Here is an 18,548-nt window from a genome sequence, read left to right on the forward strand (position 1 = left end):
CTCACCCCAGTGCACCTGCCCCTTTGAGGGTGGCATTGGCTTTTCAGCTCACCTGGCCTGCAGTATCACCACTTCAAGGAACTGAAAGATTCTGAATTAAATATAATACAAATAGATGATAATTAAGATATTTAATGTGGCTTTGATAATATTCAGTTTCTCTTTTTATTCAAATCACTAGAGCTATTTAAGAGAAAATGCTTTAACAGTAGTAGCTGTGACCTGGAATTATCATTTTTATAGTCATGTTTGTTATGAAATTGTGATGAGTAAATTATGATAAACCTGAGTGAAATAAAATATGCAAAGAAAAATGTCTTTGCTTGTTAAAAAAAAAAAAGGAGAAATCAGTCTTAAAGATGTTCTGTCTAAGACTAATTTACTGGAAATCTGGTGCCTGTTGTGAAGATTAATAATAGGTGGCCTTTTACAGAGTTTCTCAGCCTGGGCCTGATGTCCTGGTTGATCTTTTATTATCCCCAGCCTCCATAACTAACGGGTTGTTTCTTCCTGCCCTTTGTGCACAATATGAAACTGTAATTGAGTTCATATTTCTCACCCAACCTTTCAGCTGTAATTAATATTTTATTATATCAGATTTTATCACTAACTAGCAGAGCAGCAGGATATTGGCCTGCGTGCTCAGGCCTGCTTCACAGGTGCATACACGCTCTCTCTCACACACACACACACACACACACACACACATGCACACATGCACAGAACAGTGGTGACTTACAAATGCTCAGCAGTCTCCTTGTGGTGAATTATGGCTGAGAGAACATAAAATATATTTGTGGTGCCCTGAAAATAGCCACAGCAATTTATGGCCAATCTTTCCTAGAACAAAGCGGGACAAAGAGAAATTAAAATGGCTAACATAGAATATTCAGTTCCGCAGATGTGTTTATGCTGTGTGTGCTGGGCAGTGCCCATCGTCTGTGTGAAACTATATAGTTATCAGACCTCATTTATGACCCAGTGACCAGTCCTACATTAGGTCAGCTACTCTACACAGTGTCACACAAAGGACTGCAGAATCCTCATCATGACGACAAACATATTGAACTAACCTTTTTTTTTTCTAATTATAAACTGGTGGAAAAACTTTAAAAAATTAGTTTAGTTGTTTGTACCAGGTTCTTTATATTAATAGGGTGTCATTTCAGTAAATGTTTACAAGTTTAGGAAAAGGGTATGACTGAATAAAGAACAAGAATAAAATAGTGTTACATGGCCTTAATTACATATTTATTTTACATGCTTTGCGTACAGTTTATACTTTCATTTCTCCTCAACCTCAAATATTAATCTTAAGGAGGACATTAACACTGACCTCTTTTTTTATACATTTAGGATAGATGGTTTTACCAAAAATTGCAAACCAAGCTAAAGGTTATTAGGTTTTATGAAGTGATGAACAATATTCTAAGTTTTTGAAATAACCAGAGGTGCCCACTTTCAAAGATTAGCAAAGCCGTCATGAAATGGATCAGAACTTTTCTCTCTCACTCCCCTCCCCGCTCTGTCAGCTGGCTGGATAACCTGCCAGTAGTTATGCTGATGAGAAGTAGAATAAATGGCTACGAAAAATGGGCATACAACTAAGGGTTTAATCTGGAAATGAATTGGGACAAAAAAATTTTAAAGTCCGCTTCCAATTTGCAGCAGGCTTTCCCTCAAAGTCTTCAAAGTTTGAAAAGACCAAAAACATTTTATCACATTTGGACTTGCAAGTTTAACAAAGTACATCAAAGATGTTCAGATGTTCTTTTCTAGCTGATACTTCATGTGCTATTCTATATAAATGCAGATTTCTTATTCTCCTTAGAAAGGAAGAATAAGAAATCTGGAAGTCTTAGAGTTTTGTTGTAGAAAAGCATAGCTTAAATTAAACTTTAAATTAAAAATTTTTTTCCATAAGAAAGTTATGATATAGTGATGTCACATTTTTGGCAGATTCATTTTACTATGGATTGTGCCTTCATATTGCAAAAGGCATAGGAGATTTTACGTTACTTTCAATTCCAGAATCGTGATGGAACAAGGCCAGGGACAGCGTGACATTAATAAACAAAGTGAGAATAAGTAATACATTAAAAGGATAGTAGTATTTTAATTCCGCTCACTAAGCTAGAAACTTCTGCTTCATTTTCTATGCTTGAGGATTATTTTTTTAAACTATCTTTAAGAAAAACCATTCAAACAGTGAGGTTTTTCAAAGCTATTTTTGAGCTCACACTTGTGGGTGAAAGATTTTATGAAATTCGTTGGTGAAATGATGTTGTTATTTTTGCAAGTGGAAAATATATCAGTCATAAAATTCTGGCAATGTATCGTTGACCCAGGTGCCAATAATGTGTTAATTCGCATCAGGGAGACAGTGATGCGTGGCAACTGGTCAGCAGAGGGGATTTAGCTATTTTTCATTAGCACTTGAACTTTGATAAAGGGGAGTCGAAAAGAGCTGCTTGACCTTTCAGTGCTTAAATTATTAAAGAGCAAATAGATTTGAGGTCTGGATACTTGCAAATCTAATTTGTCTTGTGGAGCAAGGATGGAAAGACATTTTGAGTTTGAAATTACTCTAGTCAACTTAGTTCTCCCTTCAATATATCTGAAGATGAGTCGATGGTACCCGTTTAGAAAATAATACAGCTGAAATAAAAGACATAGAATAATATCCCAGCTGGTTAAAATGCAGGACAATAACAAGATCATTTAATTCTCAAGTTTTCATCTCATCCTCATAAAATTGTTGCTCAGAAAAATTAATTTTTTCATGCATAGCCAGATGCTATTTAAATTCAAAACAAAATTGTCTTTCATTAGGGACTGTCAAATATCATATTGGTCTATTTAAAGTGAGGCAGTACCTGGCAATAGCAGGGGCTCAAAAATATTTAGTTAATAAATTAGTGAACAGACACACAGTACCACACACATATTAGAGAGGCTGGGGAAAGTGAGAGGTGCCAGTGAGAGAAGACAGAAAGCAGAGACGCAGCTCCTGACGCTCAAGACACATGATTTCACTGTGGGTTATCAGGATGATCGTCAATCATGCCAGCCAGCAGCCTTTTACCAAGAAAGGACAACTTTTTCCTTTTTTAAAAAAATAGTGTTTTTATTGATTATAGAGGGAAAAGGAGAGAGAGAAACATCAGTTTGTTGTTTCACGTTGTGCATTCACTGGTTGATTATATTTTTATTATGTATTTATGATTTTAATTTGTGTTTACATAGATTCAAGTGTCCTACCGAATATATCTCCCCCGACCCCCTTATTCCCCCTCGGCCGCCCCCATGCCTCCTGCCCCCAATGTCTTCCCCCTTCCCTCTAGGATTTGCCATCCTGTTCTCTATAATGCTGTTATGTATATATAATTTCATTAATCGTTGGTTGATTCTTGTATGTGCCCTGACTGAGCTCAAACCCACAACCTTGGCTTAGTGCAGCAGTTCTCAACCTGTGGGTCGCGACCCCGGCGGGGATCGAACAACCAAAACACAGGGGTCACCTAAAGCCATCGGAATCCTCTGGCTTAGTGGGTCAACACTCTAACCAACTGTGCTATCCAGCCAGGGACACGAAACCACTGTGCTATCCAGCCAGGGACACGAAACCATTTTCATGATAATTTCCTCCTCTTTTAGCTCCTTGATATTCAGGAAATGAATGTAAAATAAACTTAATATTAAATTTTAGTAAAGCAAAGCATATTTGTGAATACCAGCTTATTTCCTCGTTCTACTACATATAACATATAGAGAATAGAAATTACTTCTGGATACTATGCTTTCAAAAGTATGTATTTTACGTCCACTTCATTTTAAGTGTCATAAAATACAAAAATGACTAAATCATAGCCCTTCTCCTCCAGGAACTTCCAAGGCTTTAAAATATTGATAAAAAGCCCGGACGAGGTAGCTCAGTTAGTTAGAGCATTGTCTCAAAACACGAAGGTTGCGGGTTTGATGCCCGGTCCGGGCACATAAAGCAATCAGCCAATGAATGCATAAACAGATGGAACAACAGGTTAATGTTTCTCTTTCTCCTTTCCCCGTTCTCTCTAAAAATCAATCAATAAAATAAAATATTGGTGAAAGGACACAAATAACTCCAGGTCTCTATGGAAAGCTTGTTTTTGTGAGTTTGGAGCAGAGCAAGAGTACGTCAAAATGGGAGAATGGTTGTAAGCCCCTGAGAGAGAGTTCGTGAGAGGGTCTCAGTCTCCTCATGAGACGGGGTCATCTGCTGAGAGTGAGGAAAGATGTCGGTGTGCTGCTGGGGGGAACAGCATATCATTAACAGGCTCGGGTCAAGGCCAGGATAAAAGAATAGAGGAAAAAGACGCCTGTGGTAGGAGAATTCAAAATTTGGGCATTTGGAAAGTGCAGAAGTGGCTGTGCTACTCTTTCACCAGCGGAGTTAGCATCAGGATGACACTCCCTCCAGGTAGAGAAGTGAGCGACCACTGTCCTCTGTGCCATCATCAGGAGGTCTCTGGGGCGGATCAGGAGGTGAAGGGGACACCAGCCACGTGCTGCTGTCACTGCAGGATCCAGGACTGTCTTTCCTGGAAATCATTAATGAGTAGAATACAAATGTGAGAAAGAATTGAGGTCAAAGGTATAATTATCATCTCTAGCTCTCTTGATGTGATAAATGAGAAAGAATTTCTACACAATACTCAAAATAAATTTATTACAGGAAAGTAGATGGGAACTGGTGGTTCGTTGGTTGGGTTTGCATAAGCAGGTGAAGATGACTGTGATGCAGACATGAGTGTCATACCAGGAATTTTTTTTTTTTTTTTGCATTTTTCCTAAGCTGAAAACAGGGAGGCAGTCAGATAGACTCCCGCATGCGCCTGACTGGGATCCACCTGGCATGCCCACCAGGGGGTGATGCTCTGCCCATCTAGGGCGTCGCTCTGTTGCATCCAGAGCCATTCTAGTGTCTGAGGCAGAGGCCACGGAGCCATCCTCAGCGCCCGGGCCATCTTTGCTCCAGTGGAGCCTTGGCTGCAGGAGGGGAAAAGAGAGACAGAGAGGAAGGAGGGGGAAGGGGTGGAGAAGCAGATGGGTGCTTCTCCTGTGTGCCCTGGCCGGGAATCGAACCCAGGACTTGTGCACGCCAGGCCGATGCTCTACCACTGAGCCAACCGGCCAGGGCCCATACCAAGAATTTTTAACAGGTGATGCAAGTACTGTCTTGCTGATGGTCAGGAGATGACATCTTCTACTTAATTAGCTTTGTGGCCCAGATGGACTGAGCACTTTACCTCTGAACCTCAGCTTTCTCATCAATAAAATGGGAAAATAAAACCTGCATGTGCAAGGCAGCTGGCCTAGCACTTCCTGAATAGAATAATTCCTACAAATTTTTCCCATGTATCTTCTTCATATTTCTACTTTGTCTAGTACGTGGGTTTCCCAGAAGTTTTTAAAGTGAAATTTTGAAAATCATATCATATAGCAAACAAATTGGAAAAGCTGACTGAAAGGAAGAAGCCAATGTTAAAAAAATATATTATTTAGGCCCTGGCCACTTGGCTCAGTGGTAGAACGTCTGCCCAGTGTATAGAAGACTAGGGTTTGATTCCCGGCCAGGGCACACAGGAGAAGCACCCATCTGCTTCTCCACCCCTCCCCCTCTCCTTCCTCTCTGTCTCTCTCTTCACCTCCCGCAGCCAAGGCTCCATTGGAGCAAAGTTGGCCCAGTCCCTGAGGATGGCTCCATGGCCTCCGTCTTAGGCGCTAGAATGGCTCCAGCCGCAATGAAGCAATGGCCCAGATAGACAGAGCATCGCCCCCTAGGGGGCATGCCGGGTGGATCCCAGTCAGGCGCATGCAGAGGTCTGTCTCTCTGCCTTCCCCCACTTCTCACTTCAGAAAAATACAAAAAAATATATATATATATATATATATATATATATACACATATATATGTATATATATATGTGTATATATATAATTTAATGGAGAATTCCTTTGCAAAGTAATTTATTTCTGTGATGTATACCTTTTGTAATAGTAGTTCTATGCTGAATAAAAATTATGAATAAAAAATATAAAATGCATATTAGAGATTTATCTTAATTTTCTCGCTTCATAGGAAAATAAATAAGACCTAAAGAAATTATATAATTTATAACTTCAGTTGGCAGAATTAGGATCAGAGCCTGGATTGATGCACATGCCACTGTCTCCCACCTCTATTAAAAGCATTTCAAGAGAAAAGCCACTTTCTCAATGCTGTTCATATTTATTGGCATACTGGATGTAATGCCAGTGGCCGAGGCCAGGCAGGTTCACATTGGATTCGGGCTGATGGTCGAAAAATTGCAGAGCCGGAAAGGGGTGGGTCATTCCATTTAATCAAGTCTCACCAAGGCAGACAAGCACACAGGCAGGGAAACTACCTCTCAGGCCAACAGCAAACATGGCCCCTTGCAGTGGCTGGGAGAGAACCCGCCATCCCCAATCTCTCTTGAGCTCAAGAGATTTTCAGTCTAATGTGGATTCAGTTTTTAAAAGCTATTATCAAGGTTTTGTTTTTCTCAATATTAGAAACTTTTTTTTTCAACAAACTTCACAAATGTTCATCATTCTAGTAAGTGTATATAATTTAATAAGTCTGTCCCTTCAAGGTTTCTTCCCTTCTCCTCAGATTACTTCAAAGTTTAAAGCCATTGGCAGGGCAAGGAGGGAAAGGTGAGAGGCCCAGCCCTCCGCGGGGACAGCTACCCTTGCGGGCATCTTCGAAGGAAAATCATTTCCATCTTCATATATAATTCAAGTAGCCTGTTCATGATTTACTCTTAGACACTGCTTGTAACTCCAGGTCCTTGGCTTTTGAAATTCTAATTCTTTTTCCCTGCTTTTCTTGGGCCATCTCCTTTCACTGAGTATTGTGGGGGGCAAAGGAATATAAGAAAATATCAAACTGAAACCTTAGTTAACGTTATTCATTACCCATAGCTTTATATGGGCCATACATATGTGGCACTGCTCCGCACCCGAGCACCAACCAGGCAAAGCGCTTGCAACTGGTACAAGCCTAACACAGCTGCCCCACACTAGATTAAACTTCTTTATTGGTCAGCTGTCATCTGTGGTGGTGTTATGGGCTTTTGCTTTGACCTTGATACTTTTGTTAATATTTGCTGCATATCCAACTAGTAGCTTAAAACACCCTTTCTATTTTGCCATCATTTTGTGGGACAGCAAAATCTTGGCTGGGAAGTTCCTGTTTGGAGTCTCTACTGGGCTGACATCATCTGAAGGCTCAGCTGTGTGGCCTTCCAAAATGGTGCATGTACATGGCTGTTGGTGATAATGGCTATTGGCTGAGAGATACCCAGGACTTCCAGTCAGAGTGCCTACATGTGGCCTCCATAGCATGGCAGATTCAGGGTCACTGGACCACCTACACAGAGGCTGGCTTCCATTCCCAGCTAGCTTCCCTGGGGAATCAGGCTGCAGGTGCATGGCCTTCTCTGACCAAAGTCTTGAGATTTACATTGTCCCTCTGTTACATTCTGTGCGCTATATGTAGTCATTAGGGTTGGCCAACCTCATTATTTTATTTTATTTTTTATTTTATTTTTTAGTGAGAGGAGGGGAGGCAGAGCGACAAGACTCTCACATGCTCTCCAACCAGGATCCACCCAGCAAGCCCTCCAGGGGACAATGCTGTTCCTATCTGGGGACAGCACCTGGGGCAGAGGCCTTGGAAGCATCATCAGCACCCGAGGCCAAGTTGCTTGAGCCAATTGAGCCGTGGCTGCCGGGGGTGGGGGTGAGGGACAGAGAAGCAAGATGAGGAGGGGTGAAGCAGCAGGTGGTCACTTCTCCTGTGTGCCCTGTCTGGGAATTGAACCTGGGACATCCACATGCTGGGTCAATACTCTACCACCGAGCCAACCAGCCAGGGCCACCCATTCTTGATGAGAGAAACTTCAAAGAATTTGCAGATATATTTTAAAGTAGTCACATCTGACTGTAGCTGTAAGAAGTCAGGGAGAAGGGGGTAAGACATCAAAGTCCAATTTACCTTTATCTCGTTTGTTGGGAAAACAGTGTGTTAGGCTTGCTCGCTTGTACTTTGCCTGATTAGTGCACGAGCATGTGGCAGCACCACGTGTCTATAGACTATGTAAGGCTGTGGGTGCTTGCCCTCAGGGCGGATGGCAGATTGCAGATTGCCTGCCACCACTGTGAGGGGCCATTTTGCTGTTCGTTTGCTCGTCTGCTGTTGTGAGACTCTATTTTTTTTGTTTGTTTGTTTATTCAACATTTAATGAGCACTTTGTCTAATCTGTTTTTTTTAAATAAATTTTTATTAATGTTAACGGGATGACATTAATAATTCAGGGTACATATATTCAAAGAAAACATGTCTAGGTTATCTTGTCATTAAATTATGTTGCATACCCCTCACCCAGAGTCAAATTGTCCTCCGTCACCCTCTGTCTAGTTTTAAATGGGAATGGCCCAATGCTGTCCGGCTCCGCAGTTTCTGTACCATCTGCTCGAATCCAATGTGGACCTGCCTGGCCTTGGCCACTGTCATTACAACGTTCCTTTCATGTAGGATCCATCATGCAGTGAGAATTGTACCAGAGTGGATAGAGCATCTTATGTGACCCAAGTCTCTGGTGTTAGGTAGTAAAAGCTCTTTGTTTTTTTAAGTTCACATCCCGGCTGAGACGTCACTCTCATTCCATGTAAACCTGCTGGCCTACCTGTGTACTGAGCAATCATTTCAGTCTTCTGCAACAATTGATTTCTGTTTAGACAGAATTACAAACTGAATGGCAGCTGCATTGCATTATGCTAATGTGCTAAGTGGGTGCATTCCCAGAAACAGGTGATTTCATTGAGGGCAAATTCAGAGTTCACACACTGAGAGCTCAAGGACAGACTTCTATAGGCCTTCCCTAGGCTGGCGGGCATGATGGGCATTAACGAGTGCCCAATATTGAGCAACTGTAGGATTACGGCATTGTTTGGTAAAGAAACAGTGCTGTTTTGATATGGCAAGAAAAAGATACATCTTCTTGCCAGAAGGATTTTCAGTCTAATGTGGATTCGATTTTTGAAAGCTATTATTAAGGTTTAGTTTTTCTCAATATTAGAAACTTTTTTTTTCAACAAACTTCACAAATGTTCATCATTCTAGTAAGTGCATATAACTTAATAAATCTGTCCCTTCAAGGTTTCTTCCCTTCTCAGATTACTTCAAAGTTTAAAGACATTGGCAGGGCAAGAAGGGAAAGGTGAGAGGCCCAGCCCTCCGCGGGGACAGCTATCCTTGCGGGCATCTTCGAAGGAAAATCATTTCCATCTTCATATATAATTCAAGTAGCCTGTTCATGATTTACTCTTAGAAACTGCTTGTAACTCCAAGTCCTTGGCTTTTGAAATTCTAATTCTTTTTCCCTGCTTTTCTTGTGCCATCTCCTTTCACTGAGTATTGCGAGGGGCAAAGGAATATAAGAAAATATCAAACTGAAACCTTAGTTAACATAAGTTATTACACATTATATTTTGTGATCTCACTCATTTGAGGAACCCAATGAACAATGTGAACTGAGGAATGGAATTGAGACAGAGGAGGGATCAAAAGGACTAGAGGAAAAGAGAACAGAGGGAAAGGGGATGATAGAATGGGATAAACCTGAAGGGAAGGGGGGAGGGTGCTTTGGAGAGGAGGGCAAGGAAGATGTTGAGGGGAATATGGGGGAGGGGGGATGCATTCGGGGCAACACTAGAATCTATGTAAACACAGTAAATTAAAATCAATTAAAAAACTTCACACACATTCATGCAAATGGCACTGAAGAAAGTACACTGCCTTTTTTTTTTTTTACAGAGACAGGGAGAGAGTCAGAGTGAGGGACAGACAGGGACAGACAGACAGGAACGGAGAGATGAGAAGCATCAATCATTAGTTTTTCGTTGCACATTGCGACACCTTAGTTGTTCATTGATTGCTTTCTCACATGTGCCTTGACCATGGGCCTTCAGCAGACCAAGCAACCCCCTGCTGGAGCCAGCAACCTTGGGTCCAAGCTGGTCAATTTTTGCTTGAACTAGATGAGCCCATGCTCAAGTTGGCGACCTCGGGGTCTCGAACCTGGGTCTTCCGCATCCCAGTCCAATGCTCTATCCACTGCGCCACCACCTGGTTAGGCTACACTGCCTTTTTAAAATAAACTTATAATTAATATAGTTTTGTTTATTAGGTAAACTGAGTTAATGGTCTACAAATCCATCTTTGATTACATATGAGAAAAATACTATTTCCATGTCCTGCTCACATAAACAGGAGAGATTGTTACATAAAGCTTTTGTAATTACCGTACATGAATTTTGTTTCCTGCAATAAATTGTATTTTGGGGGGTGAGAGCATTCTGTGAAAGATTAGCGTTTTTCCTCTCTCACTGAGCAAGTGTTGCGTGAGTGTCCATTATGTACTAAGCATTTATTATCGACTATATCCACTGGATTCTTAATTCTGGATATCCTGTGGGTCCACGCAATTGGAGGCAAAGGGCATCATCTCTATTAGTACGAAATGTCACTGATAATTCTCTTTTTTTCTAGTGTCTACCAAATAGTTGTTGAGGAGGAACGTCCTCGAAGAACTAAAAAGACAACAGAAATCCTAAAGTGCTACCCAGTGCCGATTCACTTCCAGAATGCGTCCCTACTGAACTCACAGTACTACTTCGCTGCCGAGTTCCCAGCCAACAGCCTGCAGGCTGCTCAGCCTTTTACCATTGGCGATAACAAGACATACAACGGCTACTGGAACACTCCCCTTCTCCCCCATAAAAGCTACAGGATTTATTTCCAAGCTGCTAGTAGAGCCAATGGGGTAAGTTTTACAGATGGCTGTTTACTTCGGCCATTTAGGGTTATTAATGCGAACGTAGATTAAATAAGAAAGTAGTAAATAATAGTGATGCTTTTGTGTGTTCTTACTTGAAACAAATGTGGGTTTTCTTCTCTTTTTAAAATTATTTTCACCTAGGGAAATCTATGGAAAGAAATGAATATATTCATATTTGCTTTGGTAGAAAGGATATATATTATCAATGATGGTTGATAATTTGATGGTTTTTATTTTCAGTTTTTACTTGTTACCAAAAGTTGGTGAGTAATTCCGCTCAGCCTACTATTTTACCAGAAAATAGTATCGCGACAGCGCATACAGTTAGCTCATTTAAAATATTGTGAGATTCACAACATCTCTTTTCAGCATATTTGGTTCCATTTCTTTGGTTCCACAAGAGTTTATGCTTCCTATAATTGACTAAATTAGCTATCTTTTTTTTTTTTCTTTTTTCGAAAGAGAAAGCAGCTTTAGAAAGATGAGATGCTAACAACATAAAAACTATCGAATCATTTCTGATTCTCCTCCCTTTCTTGTTCAGAACAACTCAGGACTCTGATTGACAAGATAGTCAAGTCTCCTTAAGAAGAAGGCTTTATGACAGTGGTTTACCTCCGTCACAGCATGGCTCCGGGTGAACCACTGACTGGACTTTAGCCTGTGAAAAGGGAGTAGTGTTTGCACAGGGACCAAGTAACAGTCAGGAGGAGGCAGCCAGGAGCCACCAGGTAGAGACGTTTGTGTTTAGCTCACTCCTTATCTTCTCCAGAGAGGCCCAGCACCACTGACTCTGGAGCCAGGTGGATCTGAGCTTGGTCCAAGGAGTAATCATCATATGGTTGCTGCCACATTGGGAACAATGAGACCTTTCCTCATTAGTACTTAAATAGAACTGCAGATACTTTTGTTTCAAATACAACATGAATAGTGATTTTCCCCCTTTTATTTGACACAGGAAACCAAAATAGACTGTGTTCGAGTGGCCACAAAAGGTAGGTTGAAATTGTGGGATGCTCTCCTAATTTATGTCCTTTAAGATTTTAGATGGTATTTCAAAACTCCTTGAAATATTAACTTCATTGAAATAAGTGTGCATGTTGTGTGCATGTACCTATGGTTCATATTGAAATACATTGTAAAATAAGTCATATTGCTATGTTCCAAGCAGTTTTCAAAGATTATCTTTTTAAAAATTCTTTCAAAATAAAATTTTATATGATCTCAATACATTTTTTAAACTGTAGTAATACATGTAGTACTGCTATATCTAGTGTATTTTCATATGCAAAGTAGTAAATACTGCCTGCCGTTCTAAAGGAATTACCTAGTTCTAGTAGTTTTGTAGAGTCTACAAGGGCATTTTTGCCGAAGATGTGTGTCTCTTGAACAGTAACCAGGGTGATGTTACTACAGAACTTCTGTTTCCCAGGCCTGGTGCAGGTCCTAAGAAAATGGGATCAAGCATGAGATGTAGAAATGACTAGGGAAGACCACCGTAAGCCTACCACACAGCGAGCCCCAGACAAGAAAGCACAGTGTGTGTGTCTTTGAGCTGTCACGCCATCTTGTCAGCCTTATAGTGTAATTTTAACTGTCACAGGTGGAAGTCTATGAAAAAAAGTTTTGAGAAATGTAAAAGGCGGCATTAAAATGAGGCATACTAAATTAACACTCATAGTTAAATGTAGTTAAATACAATTCTTCAGATATTAGAGTAACTATGTGTATAATGAGCAAGTTCAGTGTGGTTAAATTTAGCTATGATGTCAAGAAGGCATGGCACTAGCTTTAATTAGGTCCTAGATAGTAGTCGCTTGATGAGTTGATAAAAATATCTTATTGTTTGTGTTGTTTAACTGTCAAGCAACACAGTTTAAATATATCATGAATGACTATCCACATTTTCAAAACCCTCTATTTAATTCTTATTTATGAAAATACATGACCTTTCTATTCAGGTCACTTGACAAAAATTTCTGGGTTTTATGTTATGTGCCAGGCATTGTGTGAGATACTCACCTCAGTTGTATTTTTTCTGTCCTCATGGGCGATAGTTTTATTCCCAATATTGATTTGAAAACACTCAATTCTTCATATATTTTACCTAACTAGTGCCTTTAATTTTAGGAATAAATTAATAACAAGTGAAATTAAAGATATTGATGGGTTTATAAATTGTAATATGCTATTAACTATTGATTATTACAGTATCACGAGGCCCTTGAATGAGTTATTGATGTTCTTAGACCTCCAGGTCATCGCCCATGCTCAAATTGCTTTATTGAATCCTGTACAGTGTTGAGGTCTCAAAAATTAAATCCAATTCCAGAGTGCCTAATTTATAACGCCTTATGTTTAACATCACGGCTGAAATCACTTTCATAAACATATTCTCATTTATTTCTTTAACATTACTGTAAGAAAGGAGAAAGATATTGCTATCTTAAGATGGAGAAAATGCATATTTTAAGAGACAAGTTGACCAAGGTCACTCAGCCAGTAGTCAGTGGGTCTAGGCTTGATCCCAGGCATTCGGACTCTTAACCCCAGCATTTCCCTGTGTTCGTCGCTTTCACCTGGCAGAGCCTCTCCTCGATTACAGCACTGCATTGTATAAGTATCAGTCCTCCTCTTTATTAGAGTTCAGTCAGTGCCTGGTTTACTCTGAAAACAACGAAAGAGCTGTCATCATACTCATTTACATACTTAAATAATTGTATAAACAACATGCTAGGAAATATGGAAATCTGACGTTTGCTGTTTTCACAATAGATTGAATGAGATAGTGATTTGAGTCCTTTTCTTCCATCAGCTAGGTTTAATCAATAGTATAAATTGTTTTACAATTCACCAGAGGATGATTAGGCAGTCAGATAACACGATTGACTTAATATTTCTGGCTAATGTTTTCTGAATCATTTGCAAACATTTACACAGCAATGAACTAGGCCCAAATAAGCTCTTTAGGGATAAGAGCAAAAGTAATTTTAATGTTCATTACATAACATTGTCATTTCTATTCATACAATCATAATACAGGAGGAAATTAATAAAATAAAATAGTACCAAACATAAATTATTTTATTAATTTCTATAAATACAGGTACAGCACACCCCCCCCTACAGCAGTTTAATACAGTGGTCTTAACAGCTGGCCCATAGACTAGTGCCAGTCCGCCAGAAACCTCGTGCCGGTCCACGAAAGAGTTAAGCGTTCTGATGTTGTATGAAGACTATAGAGTCAATAATTATTGGGTATATAATCTTCATACAACATCAGGTTGAAAAGCACTGGTTTAATGTTTTACCACCTTCATAATCACATCATTTTTCCTTATTATACTAAAAATTCTGTTTTTTGTTGTGTGGGCAGCATTTCCATCTTGACTAGTCAGTCCTAACAGAGAAATAGGTCTAATAACTTTATTGGTACCATATAGTAAAGATGTTTGACATCTAAAAGAGTTCAAACATCCTGACTGTTTTTTAGCCACATGTCGCTGACAGTGTGGTAGCTGAATTGAATTTTCAGATACTAAACCATTTTCCTAAGCAATGTTATTAATTTATAAAGGTTTCAATGTTCTCATGAAACAAGTATTGACAAGTATCTTTATATAAAAAGTATGGAGGTGGATACTTTTTTCACAAGAAAGTAATTTGTAATTTTAAGTACGGGTATGTCTCTTAAAGATATATTCATACTATTTAGTAATTTAATGTTTTGCTTATTTTAATCATATTTTAAGGGTATATTTTGACACTAATCATCTCAAATAAAAACCTTATAAAAAATAAACACAGGAAAATAACCTAAGGTATGTTATTGCATATCTTCATATGTGTGGGAGATTCATATTTTTATATATCCTCCTTTAATTTGTACATATAGATTCCTCATAGATATTTATGACTGTATTTATATTGTTCACTGTAGTGAACTCATGATAGTATTTTAACTCTTAAATTAAAAGATAAAGATACCACACAATGACAGAATATACATGATGTTTGGACGTTACTCTTCCAATTATAAGATTCTTTTTTATCTGCACAGTAAATAGTGGCTTTTAGTTATTTTTAGATTCTATTTTTTATTTTGATTTTAATTAAATTCATATTTTCATAGTTGGATTCTTTTCAAGACCATTCAGCCCAACAGTCTCTTAGTAATTAATATGTTTTCTTGAACTCTTGCATACCTTATGTCTGCCTTTAGGTAACTCGTAGGGTTGAAATACTTTTTCTGTTAGTTTTGGAAAACTTTGCTAGTAATCAATTCTAAATTGACAGATAACTTAAACATCAAAATACATCTTGATAGTAAATTGGTTTTCTTATATTAAGTGATATATAGTTATTCTAATTGATAAACAGCTATAAATGTATACTTTTCATTAATCTTTAATACAACAATATTTTCTATAACATGGTACCAGCTGTGTTTCTTCTTGACAATATGGCCATTTGGGAGTTTTCTTATACATTTATTTTAAAACTTATTTGGGTACCTAATATGTTAGGCACAGAATAGTCTGTGAGACTTTCAAGGACAGATACATAAATATATCATTTTTAAAATTTGGAGGATTTTTAGTTCATAAAGGTTTTGAGGATTTTTGTTTCTTTCTTTCTAGTATAAGGGGGAGGGGTCATATATATTAATTTGTTCCTTTCTGTGCAAAGATTTGGCAGCTAGAAATCAAAACAAGAACTACATTAGAACCTGTGCTGAGTTCTGTCCACAGTATTACAGTAATCAGACCATAAACCTTAAACAAAAAACAAATCATTATTCTAATGTCATATTTTAAGGTGAATTTTCTGTACAAATTTCCTTCACTGTTTTCAAGTTTAGTATTTTATTTAACTTAACATTTGCACTAGAATGTGTATATGCTTTACTGGAAGACCTTCAGGAAACTTGGAAGGATTTTCATTGTTCTGGTACAATTTCTATTTGCAGAAATTGGAATGTTTCTTTTTTTAATCACCATGCTCTTTAAGAAGTTTCTTTAGATTGTTTTTCTGTTTCACCATTTTGTTCATAGAAATGCCATCTTTTCTAGGCCACAGTGCTACAGATTGCAAGTACTCTGACAAAAGAACCGAAAAGAATGTTGGTGGAGATGTAAAGCTAATTACGATTCTTTTAATTATTCATATTCAATGCAAGAGAAAAAAATTATATAGTAAGACCATTCATATATGCTAATCTGCTATCACTGAGCTATAGATTCAGAAATAGAAACATAAATATGATATAGCTTTGTCATTCAGCATTTTATAGAGACAACATTTTCCTTTCTTGATCTGAAATAAAATAGTCTTCATAATGTATGTCATGGGTATATTAGAGCCCCTGGAAAGTTTCTAAGGAAAAAAAAAAAAGCTGTTTAACTTTGTTCAGTCCCGTATATTTATTGTTCAAATTGATTTGATCCTAACTCATTTTTAAAAGAAAAATACAGTCATGTAAAACACAGTTGAGCAAATGCCAGTTCATCAAATTCTAGAAGATCCACTACATGCAACTGAAATGGCACTCTGGAAGTCCAACCCACTGGATGCACTTTTTACACTTCCATGTGTACCTTTTCCCTGGGGAGACCCTAAGTCAGGGGCAGGAACCTTTTTGTTGAGAGAGCCATGAATGCCACATATTTTAAAATGTAATTCCATGAGAGCCATACAACGACCCGTGTACGTTAAGCATTAGCCAATAAAAATTTGGTGTTGTCCCGGAGGACAGCTGTGATTGGCTCCAGCCATCCACAACCATGAACGTGAGCAGTTAGGAAATGAATGGATTGTAATACATGACAATGTTTTATATTTTTAACGTTATTATTTTTTTTATTAAAGATTTGTCTGTGAGCCAGATGCAGCCATCAAAAGAGCCACATCTGGTTCGTGAGCCATAGGTTCCCGACCCCTACCCTAAGTCTATCCGCTCCAGAAGTATCTTCAAGGCACAGGATTGGAATTTCCGACTTTACCAAAGTTAGATGTTTTCTCTTTAATGCATTCTTACTGACTGATAGTTTAAGATAGAAGACAGCAATTTTATTATGTAAAAGTCACATGGTATATAACTTTCAGGCTTTTTGAGCCAGATGATCTGTTTCCCAACTATTCAGTTCAGCGCCTGCAGTGCAAGAGAAGCCACAGGCCCTGAGGCAGGAAACAGGCTTGGCTGCTGTCCAGTAAAACGTGGTTTGCAGCACTGGCAGAGGAGCTAACTGACCACTGTTTTTAAGTAATTTGTAACATAGTCAATTATTTCCTTGTAACTAAAAATAATAACCACAATCGAACACTTTATAACTCAAAATGTAGAGATCATATAAATATCCTTCCTGATATCCATAATGTATTTTTTTTTTCATGGGAGTTTTGAGGCTCCGGCTACAGTTAGCCTTTTTAGTTGGGAATACGTGGCTGCCCAACGTAGACATTTTCAAGTCGTTTTGTTCATATTGTTTACTCTTTTCAGTACTGTATGGTTGCTCTGCTTTTGTATAAGACACTATAATTTTTCTCAGAAGTAGGGTAGATGTATTTTCCCGTAAGTAATGATAAACCACACAGGAACGTTAGTTAAATTTAGTTAAACAGTGGTAGCCGATAACTAAGCAAATATTATATGCATAATCTTGATAGTGGTATCAACTTTGTAACGAGCCTGAGAAGTAACATTTTACCGTTCAAAACTTATTATGTCAGTATACAAAATTACATACTATGTCATATCAAGAAAATTATCTTTGTAATAGCCTGGGAGCTCTCTGTTCTCTGACCAAACTGTTAGTTTATTCATCTCACTTAGCAAGACTAGAAAATTTTCATTAATAATGTGTGAAAGACGATTATACCACTTTTAAACCCAGTTGATGCAGTTGTCTAGTTACAAGGAGCAGCGCTGTTGGAATGGTGCAGAGGGATATTTCCAAATATTATGCAGCAGCAGTTTGGGGTTTAATCGTCTGCAGATGGCAGAGGATCTATTTTCCTTGCTTGCTGCCCCATTTCTAATAGCGCTCAGGCTGTTCCGTGTAAATTAGTCATCTTTCATGTAAGCTTGTCCTTTAATTTTTCAGTATTTTTCCTTTGCATCATTTTCCAGCTGTATCATGTTAGAACTGATGTTTTAATTTTCTATTTTTTTCTTTTTTCTTTTTTAGTATCTGTGTGTCATAAATGTTAACCATTTAAACACAACAGCTGAGCTCTACAGGCAAACCAGAGGGCCACCTGGTCCAACTTCAAGAATCTAAATGATTTCTTTGGTCACCTGATAACCATGACAACTATAGCAAAGGCAGTGATTAGTTTCTGCTTTTCTCACCAATGCTTTGAGGTGCATTTTTTTTCATTCCCTGAACGCGACAAAATAAGGTTCCGAAATAGAAATGCTCTACTTGAGAGTTATCAGTGAGGTTTCTCTACCTAAAAACTTTTTAGTGAAAGAAGACCATTTCTTCACAAAGGTGATTTTAGCAAGAAGAGAAAATATGCTTATGACTTAAGCAACAGAATTTTAAATAACCTAATCCATTTTAAAAGCCTAAAGTTTAGATAATCAGAATTTGCAATGAATCTTTATACAACATACTCTATCGCAGTTAGAAACATTGT

At 38.4% G+C, this 18,548-nt stretch overlaps 1 protein-coding gene across 5 annotated transcripts in view; it reads left to right on the top strand.

Moving 5' to 3' along the window:
• Positions 1 to 18,548, top strand: part of PTPRM (protein tyrosine phosphatase receptor type M) — an 899,870-nt gene that overhangs the window by 579,958 nt on the left and 301,364 nt on the right. For all 5 annotated transcript variants that reach the window (XM_066246290.1, XM_066246286.1, XM_066246288.1 and 2 more), the window contains exons 12-13: positions 10,619 to 10,892; positions 11,866 to 11,902. In XM_066246290.1, coding sequence (XP_066102387.1) covers positions 10,619 to 10,892; positions 11,866 to 11,902 — 311 coding nt within the window. The remainder of the gene's footprint in view (positions 1 to 10,618; positions 10,893 to 11,865; positions 11,903 to 18,548) is intronic.

This window comes from Saccopteryx bilineata, chromosome 11, assembly GCF_036850765.1.
Source record: "Saccopteryx bilineata isolate mSacBil1 chromosome 11, mSacBil1_pri_phased_curated, whole genome shotgun sequence".
Taxonomy (NCBI): domain Eukaryota; kingdom Metazoa; phylum Chordata; class Mammalia; order Chiroptera; family Emballonuridae; genus Saccopteryx; species Saccopteryx bilineata.